The following is a 20,078-nucleotide window of genomic DNA, read 5'->3' as shown; positions in this document are numbered from 1 at the left end:
CCCATCGTCATGGTCATTCTGGGCCCCAGTCCTACTCCTGCATTGCAGCTCCTTTTGTTCTTTCCTTGTATCACAGGAACCTGTCTCTTTGGAATTTCTAAAAAATGCCACTATGTAGTGTTTCCTCTCTAGGACTGTTTGTCCCATTTCCTTCTGAATGAATGCTGTTGCGAGGTCATTGCTTCTCTGCTCTGAACAGGAGGAATGGACAGGGGGCACACAACGAATCCCTGGTGTTATGTTGACTGAGACCTTCAGCCTTGTTGAGGAAAAGACACTTGTCTCATTTTCTGAAGAGACCTAGCTGTTACACTTTTTTCAAGACCCATTTGTCTTTGCTCCCCTGTCATGGTACAGAGAGGAAGGCTGATGACATGTGCCTTACCTGCATTATCTCATCTGATTCTGTTGACAGAAGGTTCCAGGTCAGGGGACTTAACTGTTTTGCATAACATGGTATCTCTACTGCCTGGCACAGTGCCTGGAACTTGGGGGGTGCTCAATAAATGTTAGTTGAATAAATGAAAGTGATTAAGAAAAATGAGACCCAGAGAGGTGAATTAAATCTTCCAGAGTTTACCAAGTACTGCGTAGATGGGTTGGGGGTTCCCATCCAGGTGTGACTGATTTCAGAATCTGCTCTTTTAACCACTGTTGTAAATGAAGTTGAGGCTCTCGAACGTGCTGTATTAGTCAGCAAGGTAGAAACTACATAAGTTATTTTAACAGCTCTTGTAATACCAGAAATCAATATGACAGATATTGAAGGACAGAATAGGTAAATGGGGAGCATGGGCTGGGGGACAGGAAACAGCCACCATCACTAGAGCTGCGAGAGCAAAAGGGACAAGTTGGGGTAATCACAGCTAGAAGCCCAAGGAGCTGGAACTCAGACCCTCGAGGAAAGGGCGCCGCTCTGTCGGTGCTGGCATCACTCAGGAAGTGTGATGAGGCTGGTTCTGGGAGTGTGAAGTAAAGCTGGGACCTGAAACACACTGCTGCTGCTCCTCAGGGTGATGCTGGCAGGAACAGGAAGGAGCAAGTCTCTTGCCGTCCCCGAGCCTTGCATGTGCCCTCTGGCACCCCCTGCTGGTGCAACGGGGATCTGGATGGCAAAGTTGAAATGGATTTACGGAGTCCCAACCCCACCCAGAATCACAAAGCTGAGTTTAAGTGGATGGACGTGGAGCTGAGAGGCAACAGTGGAACAGAAACACATATTTTAGAAAATGTCCCCATTTTTTGTATTCCCAGTGGACCTTTTCCTTGGGATAATGCATCTGTTTCTTGTTTCCTCAGGATATAAGATCCTGACTAACGTGAGTTTCCAAGGTGAACTCAAAGTACTAGAAAAAAATGTTAGGCTAATAGTGAGTTTTCATGGGAGAGTTAATACCATTATACACTGGAATTGATAGGTACAAATTCATGGAAGAGCCTTGCCCTGTGTGATCCAATAATAAAATCAATTAGCACTGCTGTAATTATCAGCATGTCAGACAGATGGGCACACCAAACAGGATGTTGGTGGGCAGAACTAATCTAACTGGAAGCAAAGCCTGATTGTACTGAAATATCCAGGTCTCTCAGCTTTAGCTGTCCCCTTCTTAGCAGCTTGCCCCCTTTGCTCAGCCTCTACCCTCAGTTGGAGGTTCTTCATAATGGGGAAAGAGTCTCTGGATTTCTGCTGGTAGAAAGGATTTTACCTGACATTAAAAAAAAAAAAAAAAAAAAAGAGGATGGACAGCTACTTCTTATCTTCTGAAAGTCACTGTCTTTCACCTGGCCCTGGCCCTGGTCCTTTAAAGGCCCTGGTATGACTGGGGGCTGGAAGTCAGCACTCTGTGTCCTCTTAACCCGTGGCACCCAGCCACACACAGACCTCTGTGACTGTCCTAATGGAGCTTAAATTCCAAGGGTAAAAAACAAAACCTGCATACATAAGAAGCCTCATTTTTTGGAGTCAGTGTAGACTTACCCAGATCCGTATCAGTCCCCCTACTTTCAGCCTTTCCTGTCAGGCTGTAGGTCCAGTGGTGTGCCACATGCCATCGTGGTGCTTTCCAAATCCTGTCTCCTTTTCTGACTTACAGATGCTTTGATGACATTCCTAATGCCAGCAAACCAAGTATCTACCACATTTAGCTGACTTGGCTAACACCAGGTGGCTGTGAAGAGAGAAGGCCCTGAGATCAGTGGGGATAGAAGAGGCATTACTTTCCATGTCTGAGAGCCCAAAAGGGAGGGCAGCAGGGGAGATGGAATTTGTGCCATGGAAAAAAGCACATCTGACTGTTCAGAGTCAGAAGGGATTAATTGCTGACTTCTCTGATTATTTCCTATGTGGCTTTGGGTAAATCACTTGGTTTCCTTAACGTTTTTTTTTTTTTTTTCCCCTCTTCTGTGAAGTACAGATTTCATTTGCCTTAACGGTGTTGTTATAATGATTAAAAATTTTCACCTACTTTATACCACTTGATCTTCCAAACACTTTATGAGGTAGGTGTTATAACCTGCATTTTAATAATGAAAAAAACTGAAGCTCAAAGAGGTGAAGGGATTTGCCCAAAGTCACACTGCTAGCAAGTAGCAGAGATGAGATATAAACTCCAAGTCTAAGGTTGTTTCTACCGGGTAAATAAGCACCGCTGATCTGTGTGTTGAGTGCAGCATGTACCTGGGAGATGTTTCTGTTTTGTGTGTATTGGAGATGGGTTTGTGTCTGCAAATATAGAGAGGAATGTAGAGGGTATTTTTCTTTGCTCAGACTGCGAAGCGTAAGCCATTATTGTCTAATCAAAGCCGTCACCTCCATCTCCTGCCTCTGTGAAGCTCCTCTGCCCATATCGTACCCCCTCCTTTTTCTGGAACTTAGGGGATAGGAGCTATATTAGTGTCAGAGAGAGGGGAGAAAAAAGAAATAGAGAAAAGCCACAATCACTTAAAGGTGAGATGTGTTTTAATTAAGTTATATGATATTCCCAGCATTGACTCTGACACATAGCAGGTGTTCATTAAGTGTTAAGATTCCATCCCCTCTTTAACGAAGAACTATTATTAATGTTCTATTTTGAAAATTGTTAACAATATCAACCAAAGTTTTTGTAGTCATATGTGAATTGTATATAAATAAAATGTCAGTACTTTCCTTATAATTATATTGATTTCTTACCTAAAAGTATGATTCTCAAAAAAATGACTCTTGGATTTGCTTGAAGGTAAATGGGTATGTTCCAATGTATATTTGCACATAAAAGGGGCCAGTATCTATAAAGAAAAATTGCCCTTAAGTTATTTAGAAGAGTATTAAAGACAAAATTAGGTTTATAGAGAGGGTTCATTCAGCTTCCTGTAGGTTCCTGTGATTAGCGACCCTATGGCAAAGGGGATGGAACACCATCATCCTGAGGCAGCGAAATCTTTTTCAGAGTGAAGGCTGGGTCAGAAAAGACTCCAGAGATGAGAGGGGCAGAGGGGGGCTGTACAGGCATCTCTCACCCTCTCCTGACCCCCTAAGGAGATGCCCTGGGACCCCCTCCCCACCCGGTGTCAAGATGCTTGAGTTTTGGTCAATCAGCAGATCTTCCATTGCACTGCACAGGGACAAGGGGACTTCCTGCTATGTCTCCATCTTTATCAAATGGGGACCCTTGAGAATAGCTTCTGCTGTGTAGTGATACAGACCAAGGGAGCATCAGCTGGAGGTGCTCTTAACCTTTCTCTGAGATGGCATGGCTTTTGTCCCAAGGGTACTACTGAAGCAGGACTCAGTGTGTCAGGAAAACCAAAGGAACAGGCTCAGAAGAGAGGTGAGTTTTCAGTGGGACAGAGTCAGGTCATCTGAGCGAGGAAGTTGATGAATTGTACAATAAACTTCTTTTCAGTCTGCTCTCCTCTGGCTTATTTCCCCTGCGGTATGTGAGTATACTGCAGATCGTTATTTTTCTTATTCGTTTTCTGCATTGAGTAACATCATTTCTCAATGTCTTTATACCATGAAGAGGGTATCTAACGTGGATGCCTCTGAGTATAATATTATGATCTGGTGTGTGAAGACTGTCCTTTTGATGACTTGTTTCTGATATCAGTGATTCAGCAGCTCCAACTGTTTGTTTCCCACCCTGGGAAATGGGCGGTGGTGAGGGCCATTGTACCAGTGAGAGAGCTCTGGGAATGCATCTGCTGTCTTCACAAATCCCAATAAAAATAGACTGCCAGGAGCAGCTGATGGTGCTCCTAGGCATGCTTCGGCCCAGGCTGCCTTCTGTCAAAATTTTTATGTCATTTCAAAAGACTAAACCATTTTTTATGGAAGAACACTGAGTGCCCCTGGACTCACCTCTGGTCTCCTGTCCCAAGGTATAATGTTATAACCTGATTAAATATATCAAAGTACCTTGGAGTTGTTTTTTTTTTTAATAAATTTATTTATTGATTCTTTTTTTTTTATTTTTGGCTGCGTTGGGTCTTCGTTGCTGCGTGCAGGCTTTCTCTAGTTGCGGTGAGCGGGGGCTCCTCTTCGTTGCAGTGTGTGGGCTTCTCGTTGTGGTGCTTCTCTTGTTGCAGAGCACGGGCTCTAGGCACGCGGGCTTCAGTAGTTGTGGCACACAGGCTTAGTTGCTCCGCGGCATGTGGGAGCTTCCCAGACCAGGACTCGAACCCGTGTCCCCTGCATGGGCGGGCAGATGCTTAACCACTGCGCCACCAGGGAAGCCACTTTCAGGTTTTTTTCAGTTTTTATAATGGATCGTTATGGCCCAGAGTTTATTGAATGTGAAGCAATTATAGAAGCTTATCTAATATATCTGGAGAGTTTAAGGACTGCTGAAGCATTTTCTGAGGGCAGCGGATGTTCTCTCACACTGTGAAGCCATAGGAGCAAGGGTTGTAGAGGAAGACAGGCCCAAGTACCTTAGGCGTGAATAATCAACACCTTGGTGTTTTTTTTTTTTTTAAGATATATTAATTTATTTATTTTTAATTTACTTATTTAATTTATTTATTTTTGGCTGCGTTGGGTCTTTGCTGCTGCACGCGGCTCTCTCTAGTTGCGGCGAGCGGGGGCCACTCTCTGCTGCAGTGCATGGGCTTCTCATTGCGGTGACTTCTCCCGTTGCAGAGCACAGGCTCCAGGCGCGCGGGCCTCAGCAGTTGTGGCCCATGGGCTCCAGAGCACAGACTCAGCAGTTGTGGCTTACGGGCCCAGCCGCTCCGCAGCATGTGGGATCCTCCCAGACCAGGGCTCGAACACGCGTCCCCTGCATTGGCAGGCGGACTCCCAACCACTCTGCCACCAGGGAAGCCCCCACCTTGTTGTTTTGACACATTCTGGAAGGATGCCAAATTGGCCACCCCTGGGACCATTGCTGGGTTTACTAATAAATATCACAGTTTCTTCCAGAGAATACTCTTGTCCTGCTCCCTGAGGAAAATGCTAGTGTGTGAGCCTGTAAGAAGTCTAGGTTTGAGACCCTCTCAGCAATATGGAGGTCTTAGAAGAGTGACTGAAGTCTGTGGTAGTTACGCAAGGGCCGTCAACTGTGAGAGCCAGCTCTGGCCTCCTCAATAAGTGTCTCTGTTTACGTGCAAGGGTCATTACAGGAAACCTTTTTAACCAACCTATCCCTGTGTATTCCCATTCTCAGTGATGTAGAGGGTGAACCTCTGAGAAAGAAAGTGAACCTCTGACTTGATAGCTGGGTCCCAAATTTGGCAGGAAGGGTAGATGCTTGGGAAAGGAAAGGGAAGAAGACAGCAGAGGGAGGGAATTGGGTCCCTGAGAAACAATTCTTCCTCAGCAGAGGTTTGACTCATTCATCCAAAGAGCAGGCACAAATGTCTGAGAAAGCCATTGGGACATCAGTATTAGATCTTGATGCCCCAGGGAAGTAAAGACCAACTCCAGAAACCAATTGATTTAGGCATCTCCCTACACAGTCTCTTTATTTTTTATTTATTTTATTTTATTTTTAAAATAAATTTATTTATTTTCGGCTGCGTTGTGTCTTTGTTGCTGCGCGTGGGCTTTCTCTAGTTGCGGCGAGCGGGGGCTACTCTTCTGTGCGGTGAGGGGGCTTCTCACTGCGGTGGCTTCTCTCGTTGCGGAGCACAGGCTCTAGGCGCGCGGGCTTCAGTAGTTGTGGCTCACAGGCTCTATAGTGCAGGCTCAGTAGTTGTGGCACACGGGCTTAGTTGCTCCGCGGCATGTGGGACCTTCCCTGGCCAGGGCTTGAACCTGTGTCCCCTGCATTGGCAGGCGGATTCTTTTTTTTTTTTTGGCTGCGTTGGGTCTTCATTGCTGCGCTCGAGCTTTCTCTAGTCACAGCGAGCGGGGGCTAGTACTCTTCTTTGCGGTGTGCAGGCTTCTCACTGCGGTGGCTTCTCTTGTTGCAGAGCATGGGCTCTAGGGCACACGGGCTTCAGTAGTTGTGGCACACGGGCTCAGCAGTTGTGGCTCGCGGGCTCCAGAGCAGAGGCTCAGTAGTTCTGGCGCACGGGCTTAGTTGCTCTGCAGCATGTGGGATCTTCCCGGACCAGGGCTCGAACCCGTGTCCCCTGCATTGGCTGACAGATTCTTAACCACTGCGCCACCAGGGAAGTCCCTGCTGGTGGATTCTTAATCATTGTGCCACCAGGGAGGTCCCCAAACCTGGACATTTTATGATTCTGCATCACTGAAGGTAATCTGAGGTATTGGATGACAGCAGTGACTTAAATCTGCCAGGTACTTTTTCGTCCAGTGCTCTTCAGATCATCTGGGATGAAGACTTTGCGAGCTTTCTTAATCATGGGCTGTGGCTTCAGTTCCTCCTCAGAGAACTTGCGTTTGCAAGGGTCAAACATTTCCTGTCCGGGGATGCTGGAGAGGGCAAGGTCGGCCGGGTCTGGCTCATAGCCCACCGGGACCTGGATGGTGTCAGGGTCAATGGGGCTCGGAGCATTGCGGTTGGCTGGCAACAGCTGGTCTGGTCTGATGGGGCTCTGCATGCAGCTTGGGGATGGGATGCCAGAGTGAATGGGTGCAGAGGTCCGACTGCTGAGGTCCATGACGGAGGGGGCAGCTGAGGAAGCCGGCTGCGGCCCGGGAGGGTGAGGGCTGTGGTCATGCTGAGACGGCCTGGGGGGAACGCCATTTTCCGACAAAAACTCCTCCAGGTCCATGTATTCCACCTGGAAAGTATCTCCGTCATAGGGAAGGGTTTTGTCCCATAAGGTGGGTCCCAAGAATGCTGACTGGGGGACCGCCGGGCTCTTACTGTCATCATCCAGCTTCTTTTCCTTGTCTTCATCTTTACTAAATGCGTCTTCGTGATGAAGGGGGAGCTTCAGCGGGTTCTCCAGCAAGGACCTGAGCACGCCGTAGGGAGGCAGGATAAAGGTGGGATTCAGTGGGAGCGGTCGGGACATTTTCTCCATCGCTATGCACTCAAATTTTTTTTTTCTTAAAAAAAAAACAACCCCAACCTCCCCCCAAAATGTTGCTGAGCTTCTTCCTCCGTCCTTTGCCAAAAGTTCTCGCTTTCAAGGCGGTGGAGACAAGGGAGGAAAAAAAATTACCTATGTCTTTATAAATACATCTGCATAAAAACAGAAAAACAAAAAACTTTCGGGTTCCCAGTGCAGTCCCCAGGGAGCGCGCCAAGTGCCCGCTGGCTCCTCCACGACGTGCAGGATGCTCTCACTTGCCTCGAACCCCTCGTCTTGTAAAATGTTCAAAATTGAGAAAAGGGGAAAAAAAAGACGCAGATGGCTGCAGAGGGCGGAAGGCACCGCACCGCCCGGCGGCATCGCGCCCTCCCCTCTCCCCCGTCCCCCTTCCCCTCCCACCCCTCCCCCTCCCCCTCCCACCCCTCCCCCGTCCCCCTCCCCCTCCCACCCCTCCCCCTCCCTCTCCCTGCGCCCTCCCACCCCATCCCCTCCCTGCGCTGGTGGCCGCCCACAGTCTCTTTAGATCCCAGTGAAGAAGTGAGCAGAAGTCTTCTGCAGAGCCCCAGGGGCAATGAAAATGGAAGGATTTGTCACAGCCTAGTTGATCTGGAGACTCCCACTGGGTTTATTTTAAGCTTCCCAACCTTGCTCATTATTTTCCTTCAGTGTTTCCTGTTTTCCCTTCCAGATGACTGAGCACTCTTTAAGCTCAGAAAACATCTGAGTTATAATTTATGCGTTTTCCTCCCTCAACCAAATATTTATTTTTATCAGCGACTATTTACATATACATGAATATGAAAAGTAATTAATGTAAAACTGAAGAGCAAGCTTGAAGGCAGCTTTGTTATTAGATGGAGCTTCCTAAGAAGATATCTGAGAAGACCCTTTCCGTGATGGTCTGATTGCAGCGGCACTGAGCGCCTACAGGAGCCCCTCTGGGGCAGTCAGTGAGCAAGGCCAAGAGCGAGGTCTGGGGAAATAGGGCTGATTACATTTAAGGCATCTGGGACCAGACAGCAGAAAAAAGGAGCAAAATGTTGGACCTCCTGCATTGCTCTTCTAATTTTCTTCTTGTTTCTCTCCAGTTTTCTTTCCCTGCGTCTTTTTTCTCTACTTTCTGGAGAGTACTACTTTACTCAACTTTATATTCCAACCAGATTTGTCTAATTTCTCCCTTTAAGTCTGCCAATTTTTACTTCATGTAATTTTGAAATTCTGTTATTGGGTATGTAGTTAGAATTTTTATGTCTTTTTGACCTTTTTATCACTATGAAATGATCCTTTTTATTTGTTAAATTCATCTATTTTGTCTGATATTAATATGAACACAGCAGTTTTCTTTTTCTCCTGTTTTTAGTTTTTTTTTTTAAAGGTTTAAAAATAGCCTTTTATTTTTCACATACACAGACACACACAGACATACATACACGTACATGTATGTATGCCTGCATTTTTTTTTTGGAGAGAAAAGTTTACATTTTATTTTAGAACTGAGTCTGAAAATACATAATTACTAGAATTCCTCTTTTATGCTGCTCCTCATATATAATTTGGAAAACAATAAGATTTTTTTTAAAAAGTTTTATTGGATTATAGTTGATTTACAATATTGTGTTAGTTTCAGGTGTACAGCAAAGTAAATCTGTTATACATATATATATATCCATTCTTTTTAGATTCTTTTCCCATATAGGCCATTACAGAGTATTGAGTAAAGTTCCCTGTGCTATACAGCAGGTTCTTACAACTTATCTATTTTATATATAGTAGTGTGTATATGTCAGTCCCAATCTGTTTTTAGTTTTATAAATGAATTTTTCTATTTTTATTAAACTCAGAATGATTCTTATCGCGTCTGTAAAGCCAGCACATGTTGTTCCAGCAGAGATTTTAAAAACCCTATAAAGCTATTTTCCATTATCATTTCTTTTTTAAAAAATAAATTTATTTATTTATTTATTTTTAGCTTCATTGGGTCTTCGTTGCTGTGCGCAGTCTTTCTGTAGTTGCAATGAGGAGGGGCTGCTCTTCATTGTGGTGCGCGGGCTTCTCTTGTTGCAGAGCACGGGCTCTAGGCGCATGGGCTTCAGTAGTTGTGGCATGGGGACTGTAGAGCTCAGGCTCAGAAGTTGTGGCGCACAGGCTTAGTTGCTCTGCGGCACGTGGGATCTTCCCAGACCAGAGCTGGAGCCCGTGTCCCCTACATTGGCAGGCAGATTCTTAACCACTGCGCCACCAGGGAAGCCATATCATTTCTTTTTAAAACAGCTTTATTGAGGCATAATTGACATTCAGTAAACTATACATATTTAAAATATTCAATTTGATAAGTTTAACATATTATATATCAGGAAACTATCACCATAATCAAGATAATAAACTTATCTGTCACCCCCAAAAATTTTCTTGCACCCCTTTATAATCGACCCTCCTGTCCTCCCTGTCTCCCCACTTCATCCCCAGGTGGCTGCTGATCTGCTTTTTAGCACCGTAGATTAGGTTACATTTTCTAGAATTTATATAAATGGAGTCATGCAGTATGTACTGTTTATTTGTCAGTTTGAATAATTTTTAGAGATCTACAAGTTCACTGATTCTTTCTTCTGCAGTGCTGAATCTTCTATTAATCCCATCCAGTAAATTATTCATTTCAGATTTTGTATTTTTGTATTTTTCAGTTTTAGAATTCCCATTTAGTTCTTTTATATTTCTCCTAAAAGGTACCATATTGTCACCAATTACATCCATCTTTTTCTATAGATTCTTTAACATACTTAAAGTAAATACTTTAAGTCCATATCTGCTAATTCTAACATCTGAATCATCCATTAATCATATTCTACTGACTGTTTTTTCTTTTGATTATGGGTTACATTTTCCTGTTTCCCGTGTCTAATAATTTTTAATGAATACTGGTCAGTGTGGGTGATAAGTTGTAGAGACTCTGGATTCTGTTATTTTTCCTCTGTACTGAGTTTTATTCTAGCAAGCAGTTAAATTGGCAGATCATCTCAATTCTGTGGAGTTTTGCTTTAAAGCTTTATTAGGGCTGGTGTATTTCAATTTTGCTCCTACTTCCATGAGATTTCAATGAAACAAGACCACATTGTTTGCCCAGTGTTTGCCCACTTCCTTCTAACTTGGCAGAACTTGAATTCCAAACTCTGTCTTCCCAGCACTGGACAGCTGCTGAGGTTGCTGGTTAGCCTTTTTCAGCCTTTTAGCTGATGTTTTCCAACGGGCTCCTTGGAGTCTCACCTTGTGCATGTGTGGTTCCAAAATCAGTCAGTGATTTGAGGGGAGTGTGTATGTTGATTTAGGGACTCCCCCTTCCCTGTGTCCTTCCTTTCCAGGATCTCCTCCCTCAATTTCCAGCTGTGTTGGCAGCCTCGAACTCTGATCTCTCCCTGATTCCTTAGCTCAATCAGACTGCAGCTTTCTGCTTGAACTATATGTCTCTTGTACTGCATGGAAATGCTCACAAGGGTACGATTAAGAGTGGATCTCACCTAGTCTTACCTTTTTTCAAGAGTCATATTTCTTCCAGTTTTTGCCTGATTTTGGTTGCTCTCCAGGTACCTTCAAGCACTTGGTTTATATATATATATTATTTATTTATTTATTTATATAATATATTTTATATATATATATAAAATATATATAATATATTATATATATAATATATATTATATATTATATATATATATATTATATATATATATATTTTTTGGCCCATCGCATGGCATGTGGGATCTTAGTTCCTCGACCAGGGATCGAACTCGTGCCCCCTGTGGTGGAAGCACGGACTCTTAACAACTGGACCACCAGGGAAGTACCTACTTTTTATATTTTATACAGAGTTTATCATTGTTTTTGGCTGGAGGGTTAGTCCAAGATAAATTAGCCCACGATTAAAGGAAGCAGAACTCTTCAGTTCTTCTACAGGCTCTCTACCAAATCCCTTGGTTCCCTCAATTTATTTTTTAATAGTATACTGTTTGTGTTTTGTGGATACTGTATCTTTCCTTATTTCTTTGAGGATATTAATGATAGTGTTTTTCATTTCTTGAGTTTTCTTCTCCATGAATAATCTATTTCATCCAATTTGCATTCTTCTCTTTGTTTGTTTTGGTCTCTAATATTTGTGTTAGAGGTTTCTTCCTGGTGACCTTTGGTTGTGTAATGATGTTTAAGAGTAGGAGACTAAACTAAGATGAAAGCTCTGTGCTTGAGCCTGTAGTGCACTTCACAGTATGGTGACCAGGCTGAGCTGTTTGTTGGGTGGCCCAAATGTCAGTATCTTCAGGTCTTTTTCTACAGACTGGTCAGGTTTCCCAGAGAAGATTCTTCCCATCTATCTGAGTCCATTCAGGCTGCTGTAACAAAATACTACAGTTGGGTGGCTTATAAACAACAGAAATTTGTCACAGTTCTAGAGGCAGGGAAGTCTAAGATCAGGGTGCCAGCACGGTTGGGTTCTGGAGAAGGCCCTATTCCAGGTTGCAGACTGCCATCTTCTTGCTGTGTCATCACATGATGAAAGGAGCTAGGGAGCATGTGGGGTCTTTTTTATAAGAGCATTAATCCCATTCATGAGGGTTATACCCTCATGATCTAAGCACTTCGCAAAGGCTCTACCTTCTAATACCATCATATTGGGCATTAGGATTTCAACATACGAATTTTGTGGGACACGGACATTCAGACCACAGCGCAGTCTCTTTTCCAGAGAATAAAGTTTTGGCTACCTGCTTTCTGGGAACTCAAGGGGAAGAAGGCTGGCGGTCTCACCATTCAGTAGGCATATGTTCACTTGATCCCTCAGTTTGGGGATCGGTAGCTCTGCCCTCAACTGTGCTTGGTGCCTTGTGTCCCTTAGACCTGAGACCCTCTGTTTGGTCCTCTTTAGAGAATAAACATCCAGACTTATGGGAGGTGGGCAGTTGCCTGGGGGTATGGAGTCAGGAGAGCTTCTAGGAGTCCAGCAGCTTCTCAAACAGCCTTCAACTAACCCTTACTGCAGTCTCCCTCCCCCACTTCCAGAGGTGTCTGGTGTCAGTTCCTTTGTATAAACTGGGTTCTCAGCTTTTCACACTGCCAGCTTCAGCTTTGGCTTTCTTGAGTGCCTAGTCTGTTGTCACTTATTTATCTGCTTTCTGGGCTCCAAAATCCTGATAATGGTTTCTCCTCTGGGTTTTAGAAGGGAGGGAAATTAACTCAGACACCAGTAGCTGGAAACCTTAAAAAAGGTTGTTCCCATTGCATCAGTTGGTTAGAGCACAGAATCTCCAAGTCCATGGACTTTATGTACTTCTGAATAGTCAAACCAAAAGGGTGAATTTTGTAAAAAAAAAAAAAAAAGTGCTTATGAATCAGGGTTAGTATAGACAAAAGTAGCGTATGCAGATTGATACATTTGAGAATTTATTTATAAGCATAAAGGGAAATGATTTGGGCTACATCATCTAGGAAGGAGACCTGAGAATGGGTATAGATCTTTTCCTGGGGCCCTCTGCCATGCTGGGGGCCTTTGTATCTGGGACCCTGCACGTGGCTCTGGTTCCTTGCTTCATGGAAACACAGTGGGGCTGAGGAAGCTTTGAGCAGGGAGACGTGAAGCGGTACAAGGGCAGGTGGTAAGCACTGGGATTCTTCAGCCCAGAATGCAAAGAGGTGGCATATTTCAACTTAAAACCATGGCCAGCATGGAGAAGGCAGGTGTGATGCCAGATCCCGATGCCAGATCCTGGATGCCAGATCCCGAGCTGCTGGGAGGAGAGGGTTGCTTTTGAACCTGGAGCAGGTAAGTTTAGCACAGATAGAAGAAAGCATAATTTGCCATGGCAGGTCAGAAACTTGGAAAACTATTTACAAGCGACTCTTCTGGCAGATGGCTTAATTCCATAGGGGGGTGGACAAAAAGAGAGAGGCTTCTGAGAGATACTGGAGATACTGACGCACACATAACCCTTAATTTAGACACTGAAGAGGGCAGTATGCTCTTACTGGGATGGATGGAGAATGGGGCGGCTTGGAGTAGTAGGAAAAACTTGACCTGAATTAAGAAGATCTGAGTTCAAACCCTGTCTCCTCAACTTACTCGCCCTGTGACCTTGAGCAAGTTCCTAACCTTTCTGACTCTCACAATGTTCTGGTGAGAGTTAAATAAGGCAGTTCCATAACCTATCAGTAAAGCAAGTTAGCCCAGTCCTGAACTGAATTGTCTGGGTTTTAATTTAACACATATGTGCTGAGCCCTATCAAATACCAGGCTGTGTGCATATATCTCCCCTATTCTAGAAAGGCTCATGAAGTGAAGGCGCAGCTCTGCTCTATCCTGCAGACCTTCCTCAGGATGGCGGGAGGCTGTGAAGGTGAGCGTCCCTGTGTCCTAACCCTGTGTCCTCTCCTGGTTGCAGAGCGTGTGATGAGAGAGAGTATCTGAGCCCTGCCTTGGCCCGAGCAGCTGATCCCATCTCAGCAGACACCCCGCACTTCCCTCTTAGCCACTTTCCTGATAACCGAGCAGAAGTTTTCACAACCTACTGTGTAACACCAGATGGTGATGTAGTTTGCCAGCACTTCTGTTTTTCATTTACTTGTTTCTCTTGAGAGTGTCTGGATGCCCAGCTCTGGGACAGGAGAGTTGAAGGTTTGGGGGCAAGTGGAGGGGGTGGGAATGACAGACACTGTGACACTGTGGGTGTTTGAGTTCACTCCCCTTATGCAGAAAAATATGTCCCTAGCCTCCGAGTGCCCACATCATATGATTAATTGTGGTTACCTAGGATCAGGGTGTGCCTCCTGCAGGCCAGTTGTGTTCCCCATTTCTCAGCATCCGGTCAGAGAGGTTCCGTGATGTTGCTCTGATACGCATGTCAGCACTTGCCTGGTGTGTTGCAGCGCCTTGCCGGTAACCACTACACCTGCCCATCCAAATCCCAGCTTTTAAGGTACTTCAGTGTCATTCACATATCTTCTTGGCCTCAATTAAACTTTCCTTATGTCCACCCCTAAACGACATTGCGAGCTTTCATTTGAATCAATGCCCAACCTCCTTTCCTTGAAGGTTGTGATGATGGTGGTGGGAGGCCTGATCCACCCTTCCTCTCACCTTGCCTCCGCCATCGGAACCTGTTTAACTTCGACCCTGTTTCTTTCCTTTTCCAGAATTCACATGCTGCGTGTCAGACTGAGCTATCCCTGTTTAATCCTATAATCCAAGACTTGCTACTCTGTCCTGCTGATGTTTACGGCCATGCCACGAGGCAGCCCCTTTCCCAGAGCATTTCAGTGGGAGACCTCCACGCGCCCCATGGAGACTCGATGGGGCAGGGGAAGAGACTGCAGGAGTGTGCGTCCCCAAGGCTGTGTCTCCTCGTGTGAATCAGTGTCACCTTGCTTTCCTCTCAGAGACCTCGCTGCCCCAGGGGGGACCTGCCTGGGGAATCGAGGGGCTCGGGGAGCCACTCCGCGTCCCCGCTTCTCCGGCGCTCCGCACCCTGGGCACTGCGGCTCCTGGGGCAGTGGGGCTGCTGCGGGCTCAGAGCCGCTGCTGCCCTGCATGTGCCAGCTCAGCTCTGTCATCAGCTGTGTGGATGTGTACACGAGGGACATGGCATCTTTCTGAATGGATTTTTCTTAAGAAATGTGCCAGTGTTTATGCAGTTCACGATATTTCCCCACATCCTTGCTGTCACTGTCACTCAGCTTTTTCTCAAGAGGCTTCATTCCCCATTTTTTTAATGGGGAAATTTTTTCCTTCACCCCTTGCGTCCTGTATTTGACCCCTCCCCGGCGCCCCCCCCCCCCCCCCCCCCCGCCAAGGTACAGAATTACCTGCGGTTCTGACAAAACATAAGAAAGTCATCTTTGGGAAGCCTGTGCACTCTTCATGTCCTCTGTACTTGTCTTTGGAGAGCGGTTGGCCTTCTGCTCGGTTCCATGCAGCTCCAGCAAGAGCAGGTGTTAGCCTGAGCTGAGTGTGGGTATCGCTGTGACCAGCCATCGTGTCCTGCCCTGTTCCTTCACAGCCAAACCAGCTGACGAGCAGCTGCAGCCAGGTCGGCCCTTCTGTGAGTCTCATTCACCCAGGTTGATTTTAAGCAGATGGAGTCTGTGTGGCCTAGAAGGGTGAAGTGAGAGAACTGTGTCTGCGGGTGAGTCTGTGTGTGTGACACCATAAGCGCCCATGACCCTTCCAACCCAAACATATCTGTGAGCCCCTGTGCCTAGGCCCCGGGAGACCTGCCTGCGACCTGGTTTCTACTGTCTGCGCTCGGCACTGGCCCTGCTGGCATCACAGGCAGAGTGCTCTGCGGCTCTGTGTACACAGCCGCGGGGACAGGAATAACTTAGTGCCCCACTGGCTCCCTGAGCAGGTGTGAGTCTGGCCACTCCCCTGCCTCTGTTTGCAGGTTCAGGCTGCAGGGCACAGGGTCCCAGCAGCGTGGAAGACAGCTGGAGTTTGACCTCCCAGCCATCCCTGGAGTCTGCAGCTGGGAGACAGCTGGGTGGCTGGTAGTAGGTGCCCCGCACGGCCAGGTGGATGCAGGACAGAGTGGCTCCAATTGAGTTGAACACCCCACCGCCTCCCAAGCCGAGTGCGGTATCCCTAAAATGACGATGACACTCTAGATGTCTAGATCCTCAGAGGGTGGGTTCAGCTCAGCAGAGAGGATGTGATGTGTGATGGCCGAGGGCGACTCTCGGGGCTTGAGCCGCCTTTTCCTTTTCCAGTCTTGCAGTCGTCGTGGCTCCTCTTCCCAGGAGGGGTCGGTTCTCATCTTAGGCTTTGGCGGGGTGACCCTGGGGACATTCTCACCACTGCCAACTCCTGGAGCTGTTCCGGCTCTTGGCTTGGGGCCCCGTGGGTGGGCCTGTGTCAGAGGTGCTCAGTGAGCTGGGCAGGGTGGCAGGCATTGCCCTCGGGGTCCCACAGAGAAGCTCCTTCTGAAAAGACCCAGGGAGAGAAGGCAACCAGCTCTCGCATCACCTGTCGTGTGCCACGCTCTCCTCTAAAGAAAGAGACACGACAAAGCTGTGTCCCTGTGCCCTGCCCTGGATTTGTTGTGCACATGGACATAGAAGGTGGAATGACTCCCTCACCCTTTCCCTTTCCTCTCCTGACCCACGTGAAATGGTGATTTGTGGTTAAAGGAGCAATTAGCCGCCCGTGACTCTGCTGTCAGCTTTTTGGGGGGAGGCCCTCCTTCCCCAGGCCAGGAGATTTAGAGACCGGGGCCAGGCCGGGTCTGAAGGAAGAAGAGGGAGGCCTAGCCCGGTTCCAGTTCATGTTTAGCTGTGGGACAAGTGCAGCTCATTTTGAACCACAGGAAGTTCTTCCTTCACCGGGTGGTAAAAGCTCCTGGTTCTGCAGCCCCGTCCCCCTTCAGGGAGGATGCTAAAGATCTCACGCTCTCACTTCACCTCTGCAAAGTCCCCCAGCATTGAACCTCCAGGGACTGGAGGAGGGACGCCAAGGAGCCTCTAGTATCTGCCTTTGCCACCTGAGCATTTGGTGTGGAGAGGGTTTCCCAGCCACCCCCTTTCTTGGGGCCGCAGTGTCACCATTGTAGGTGTCAGTGGCATGTCACCACTGTGAGCAGTGAGCTTGTGGGGTGACATGCAGAACCTGTGTGTACAGCTCCCAGCAGACGTGCACAGCGGTGCTGTGCTGAGCCTGGTCTGTGCTCCCTTGGACAAGCATGCAGAAGCCCACAAGCCATCTTCCCTCTCCCCCCGTCATCGCCCGCGCCCCTGCATCCCCAGGGTGGTGCAAGGGAGGGGGACACAGCGGTTTTTAGCTTGCCTCTCACAACTGTACCTAGTCCCCAACCTGGTTTCTATCGGCCTCCAGCCAGGAAAACAATCAGTCTGTGTATTTAAAACAGGGGTTTGGGGGCTTCCCTGGTGGCGCAGTGGTTAAGAATCCGCCTGCCAGTGCAGGGGACACGGGTTCGAGCCCTGGTCCAGGAAGATGCCACGTGCCGCGGAGCAACCAAGCCCATGCGCCACAACTACTGAGCTTGTGTGCCACAACTACTGAAGCCCACGTGCCTAGAGCCCGTGCTCCGCAACAAGAGAAGCCACCGCAATGAGAAGCCCGCGCACCACAGCGAAGAGTAGCCCCCTCTTGCTGCAACTAGAGAAAGCCCGCGGGCAGCAACAAAGACCCAACACAGCCAAAAATAAATAAATAAATAAAATAAATTTTTAAAAAAAACCCAGAGGGGTTTTAATCCAGTGAATCGTTTAATACAGAAACAAGAAGAGCTGAGATGCCAGACAGGGGAGTGAGGGGCAACCCGGAGATGGGGAACCACAGTTGGTAGGACAGAGGGGAGAGGCCATGTTACTGGATCTCAGGGGTCACGGCCACTGGTGGGGGCCTGGGACCACAGAGAGCCAATGTGGTGGGAGCTGGAGCCATGAAGAGGCATGGTCCGTGCCAGAAACAGGTCCCTGCCTGGTCCCCCCAGGCAGAGAGGGAACAGAAATAGCCTGGCTTCTCCCTTCCTCGTGCCCTCCAGATTTCTGCAGCTGCCTCTTGTTAGCTAAACCCATCTGGAAGCCAGCTGACCTGGGAGCTGGGGACAGGCAACCTGTGGTCAGCCCCCCACCACTCAGAGCAGAGCAGGGGAGGGTGGGGGGCACAGGTCAGAGGGCAAACAGGCCCAGGACGTGCATGGCCTTGGTCCTCTCTGTGTCATGTCCGAGCCTGGTGTTTATGTCCCATGCTGTCCTAAGACCCTGGTGAGGGTAGATGTGTTTTGTAGATTCTCTTTCGCTCTGCCTAGGCAGGAAGGTGCTTTGGGGAGGCAGGGGGGACTTTATTCTTAACACTTGTCCCAGTTTTCCTTTGGGAGGGTTTAGCCATTTAGCAGCGCCACCTCACCATTCCCCTCAGGAAAGCTGCGTCCCAGTTTTCTGCCCACCCCTCCCCATTCCTCTTCCCCCAATCTCTGGTTTTCCCTGCCAGAGAACACCAGCCCAGACCATGCATCAGTGGTCGTGAGTATTTACCCAGGATAATTCACTCAGAGCGTGATACTACAGTGTGGACCGTCTGTCTGTACGTAGATGCCATCTACTAATCAATTTGTATCCTGTTTCCAATAAATTTCTGGAAATTCTATCTGGTTTTATGCTGCCCTTTGGTGGGACAGTGGCTCAGCTATAAGGCAGGGCGCAGGGGCAGGCCCCCAGCCCTCAGCATCAGTTGCTTCCTCCCCTGTGTAGCTCTGAGGCCAGGCAGGTTAGTCTGATGTCCCCCCAGCCACACGGAGACGCTCAGAGGCCTTTCCCCAGGGTCTGCACTTTCTTCTGCTGTCTCATAAACCACATCCTGAGGACATGGAGGTTTCACGTGGCCAGGCTGCCCCAGTAGGTGGCTTTTGACCGTGTCCCCAAGGCCTGGAGGTATGAGAAGCAGCAGGCAGACCTTGCCCCATCTATCACTCTTGCGCTGCTGTGCCTAGAGCCAGGTGGAGGACGCGTGCCAGGCCGCCCCTGTGGTGAGCTGAGGGAGTGTGCTGGGCTCCCATCTGGGGCTTTGACAGTAAGGCTCCCACACCAGTGAGGTGGACGCAGAAGCTGCATGTTACGCAGATGAAGCCCAGCACCCTCTTCTGCATCCCACCCTCCTCAGCTCTGAAAGTCAGAAACGAACATGTCTGAGTTGACTTAAAAGGTATCAGGAGGCTGATCCAAATGCCCAACGTTCTCCACTGTTTCCCAGGCCCTGAAACTCGCTTGGTAGAAATTATTCTCTGTTGAGTAGTTTGTTGGTTCAAACCTTTTTGACTGCAGTGTAGACTGTGCCTCAGTTGCTGTGCTAGGGCCATCCTAGGCTCCCTTGGGACCCCTCCAGCCTTTGTTTGTGAGGTATGCCTGTTTGCAACCCTTGTTTGCTGGGATTTGTGAGAGGTGTTTTAAAAAAAACCGATACACCAAGTTTCTTTCAAGAGCTTCACTAGAGAAGCAAGACATGCACACACGAGTTTACTGGACGGTAGAAAAGGTTGCAGGTAAGGCAAGGCTGTGCTGGTACTTGTAGGAGTCCCAGGAGAGAGGGCTCAGCAAGGCTGGCCTAGTGGTCAGGGAAGGTTTTGTGGACACAGAGGGACCCTCAAGGCAGAACACAGCAGCTCCCTCCGTGAAATCCCTAACATCGTGGTTCTTGGTGTCTTTTTATTAAGACTTTTTTGTCTTCCCTGGCGGTCCAGTAGTAAGAATCCACCTGAAAAGGCAGGGGACGCAGGTTCAATCCCTGGTCAGGGAGCTAAGATCCCACATGCCACGGGGCAACTAAGCCCACGCACCACAACTACAGACCTCGCGTGCCGCAAACTACAGAGCCCACGCGCCCTGGATCCTGCACGCCACAACTAGAGAGAAGCCCGTGTGCTGCAATGAAGAACCCGTGCGCTGCAATGAAAGATCCTGCATGCCTCAACGAATACCCCACGTGCCGCAACGAAGACCCGACTCAGGCAAAAATAAAGAAAATAAAGAAATAAATAATATATAAATCTTAAAAAAAAAAAAAAAAGAAGAAGACTTTTTATCCTGACTCAAATATCTCCCTCTTTCTGGGAGCTCACCTATAGAGTGTCACATGCCCTATCTCTCAAGGTGTACCAGCC

At 47.7% G+C, this 20,078-nt stretch overlaps 2 protein-coding genes across 5 annotated transcripts in view; one reads left to right on the top strand and one right to left on the bottom strand.

The window, feature by feature from the left end:
* MTA3 (metastasis associated 1 family member 3) overlaps window positions 1–15,190 on the top strand; it is a 159,086-nt gene extending 143,896 nt beyond the window's left edge. For 2 of the 4 annotated variants that reach the window (XM_036873682.1, XM_036873681.1), the window contains exon 17: window positions 2,094–3,383. In XM_036873682.1, coding sequence (XP_036729577.1) covers window positions 2,094–2,149 — 56 coding nt within the window. In that variant the 3' untranslated portion in view covers window positions 2,150–3,383. Of the gene's footprint in view, window positions 1–2,093; window positions 3,384–13,731; window positions 13,806–14,601 lie in introns of those variants that run through there. The other 2 variants (XR_005022451.1, XM_036873680.1) reach the window with 2 other exon arrangements.
* LOC118906280 (hepatic leukemia factor-like) lies at window positions 6,712–7,435 on the bottom strand. The gene has a single exon (XM_036873739.1). The coding sequence runs from the start codon at window positions 7,414–7,416 to the stop codon at window positions 6,712–6,714; it is 705 nt and encodes a 234-aa protein (XP_036729634.1). The 5' UTR covers window positions 7,417–7,435.
* Window positions 15,191–20,078: the final 4,888 nt, after the last annotated feature.

This window comes from Balaenoptera musculus, chromosome 13 (assembly GCF_009873245.2).
Source record: "Balaenoptera musculus isolate JJ_BM4_2016_0621 chromosome 13, mBalMus1.pri.v3, whole genome shotgun sequence".
NCBI lineage: Eukaryota > Metazoa > Chordata > Mammalia > Artiodactyla > Balaenopteridae > Balaenoptera > Balaenoptera musculus.
Note: the sequence above shows the minus strand (reverse complement) of the source record. Positions and strands in the feature narration are given on the sequence as shown.